Source organism: Apteryx rowi, unplaced genomic scaffold (genome assembly GCF_003343035.1).
Source record: "Apteryx rowi isolate R43461 unplaced genomic scaffold, aptRow1 scaffold_2243, whole genome shotgun sequence".
Taxonomy (NCBI): Eukaryota; Metazoa; Chordata; class Aves; order Apterygiformes; family Apterygidae; genus Apteryx; species Apteryx rowi.
In genome coordinates, this window is record NW_020448579.1 from 1 (window position 1) to 1,964 (window position 1,964).

At 71.9% G+C, this 1,964-nt stretch overlaps 1 protein-coding gene across 1 annotated transcript; it reads right to left on the reverse strand.

The window, feature by feature from the left end:
• Window positions 1-585: 585 nt before the first annotated feature.
• On the reverse strand, window positions 586-1,516 carry LOC112965813 (the record flags this gene model as incomplete). The annotated part of the gene is made up of 2 exons (XM_026065183.1): window positions 994-1,516; window positions 586-751 (listed from the first exon to the last, which is right to left on the reverse strand). Coding segments are annotated over exons 1-2 (661 nt in total), but the record flags the coding sequence as incomplete, so codon positions are not given.
• Window positions 1,517-1,964: the final 448 nt, after the last annotated feature.

The window sequence follows — 1,964 nt, forward strand, 5'->3', positions numbered from 1 at the left end:
GGGGGACATCAAGGACCATGGGGGGACTGTGGGGACCAGGGGGACTGCAGGGGGGACATCAAGGACTGCAGGGGGGCCGCGAGGACCATGGGGACCGGGGGGGACATCAAGGACTGTGGCAGGATGGTGGGGACCATGGGGGGGACCGTGGAGACCATGGGGGGACATCAAGGACCACGAGGGGACTGTGGGGACCGTGGGGACTACAGGGGGACATCAACAACCGCAGCGGGATTGTAGGGGTCATGGGGACTGTGGAGGGACATCGGGGACCGTGGGGGGCCTGTGGGGCCCATGGTGGCACTGGGGGGGGGGACCACGGGGTTGGCAGAGGGATGGCGGGGACCACAGGGACGTGGGGGCACCGTGGGGACAACAGGGACGGCGGTGGGACGGGGGGACAGCAGGGAGCGCAGGGGGGCCCGGGGAAGGGGGGACAGCGGGGACGGGGCCCCACAGGCCTGGGGGTGGGACGAGGGCCCCGGTGACGCCCCCCCCCCCAGGGCACTTGTTTGGCCCCGGTGCGTGGCGAGTGACCCCGTGGTGGCCCCGGTGGTGGCCCCGCGGTGGCCCGGTGGCGCTCACTCATGCCGTTCTTGAGGGGCGAGACGACCTCCATGGCCTCGCGGGCCACGTGCAGCGCGTTGGTGTCGATGTAGTAGACCTTGCCGCCCTTCTTGTCCTTGTCACCGTCCAGCTCCATGGCCGCCTCGTCCGGCGACAGCAGCCCCACCGTGGTGGGGAAGTCGGCCTGCGCGAGAGCCGCTGCCACCGCCGCCACCGCCGCCACCGCCGCGGGGACGGGGACACGGGGACGGCGACGCAGGGACGGCACGGCGACAGGGACACGGGGACAGGGTGCGAGGACGGCGATGGGGCACAGGGATGGCAATGGGGACACGGGGACGGTGGCGGGGACACGAGGATGATGGCAGGGCCGCGGCCGTGTCCCCCGCGGTGACGGTGGCGGTGACGGTGCCGCCCCGCGCCTACCTTGGGGCAGTCCTCGCCCGCGTAGCCGGCGCGCACCGAGAAGGAGCCGATGTCGAACACCAGCGCCCCGACCTCGTCTGCGGGAGCGCGCTCAGTGGGAACGCCCCGGAGCAACACCGGGACAACCCCCCGACACCGCCAGGAAAGTCCCGGAGCAACACCGGGACAACCCCAGGGCAACCCCGCAACACCACCGAGACACCCCTGTGACACCACTGGGACTGCCCCAGAGCAACACTGGGACAACACTGTGACACCCCTAGGACCACCCCGGAGCAACACCGGGACAACCCTGTGATACAGCTGGGACCACCCTGGGAACAACTCTGGGACGCCCTCAGGACACTCCTGCAACACTGCTGGGACCACCCTGGAGCAACACTGGGACACCCCAGGGACACCACTGGGAACCCCCGGGAACAACCTTGCGACACCCCTGCGACACCGCCGGGAACACCCCAGAGCAACACTGGGACAAACCCGGGACACCCCCATGACACTGCTGGTAACCCCTGGGAACACCCCTGGGAGCAACACCAGGAACACCAGGACACCCCCGTGACACCACCGGTAACCCCTGGGAACAACACCGGGACCCCCCGGGAACACTGAGGCCTCCCTGGTGCCCCCATTTCCCCCCTTCCCCCCCGGTCCCGGTGCCCCCGTTTCCCTCGTTCCTCCTGTCCCTGGTGCCCCCGTTCTCCCTGCCGCCCCCGCTCCCCCCTGCCCGGTGCCCCCGTCCCCCCCGTCGCCCCCGTCCCCGGTGCCCCGGTGCCCCCGTACCGCCGCCGTAGACCCCCCCGCTCATGGCGGCGCTGCCCGGCGGCCCCGGGCTTCAGCACTGGACAGCGCCGCTGGGGGGGGGCGCCGCGGCGGGGGCGGGGCGAGGGGCGCATCAGCCAATCAGGGCGCCGCCACCCTCCCCTCGGCGCGGCCCCTGATTGGCCGCCGCGCCAGACAATGAGGGACGC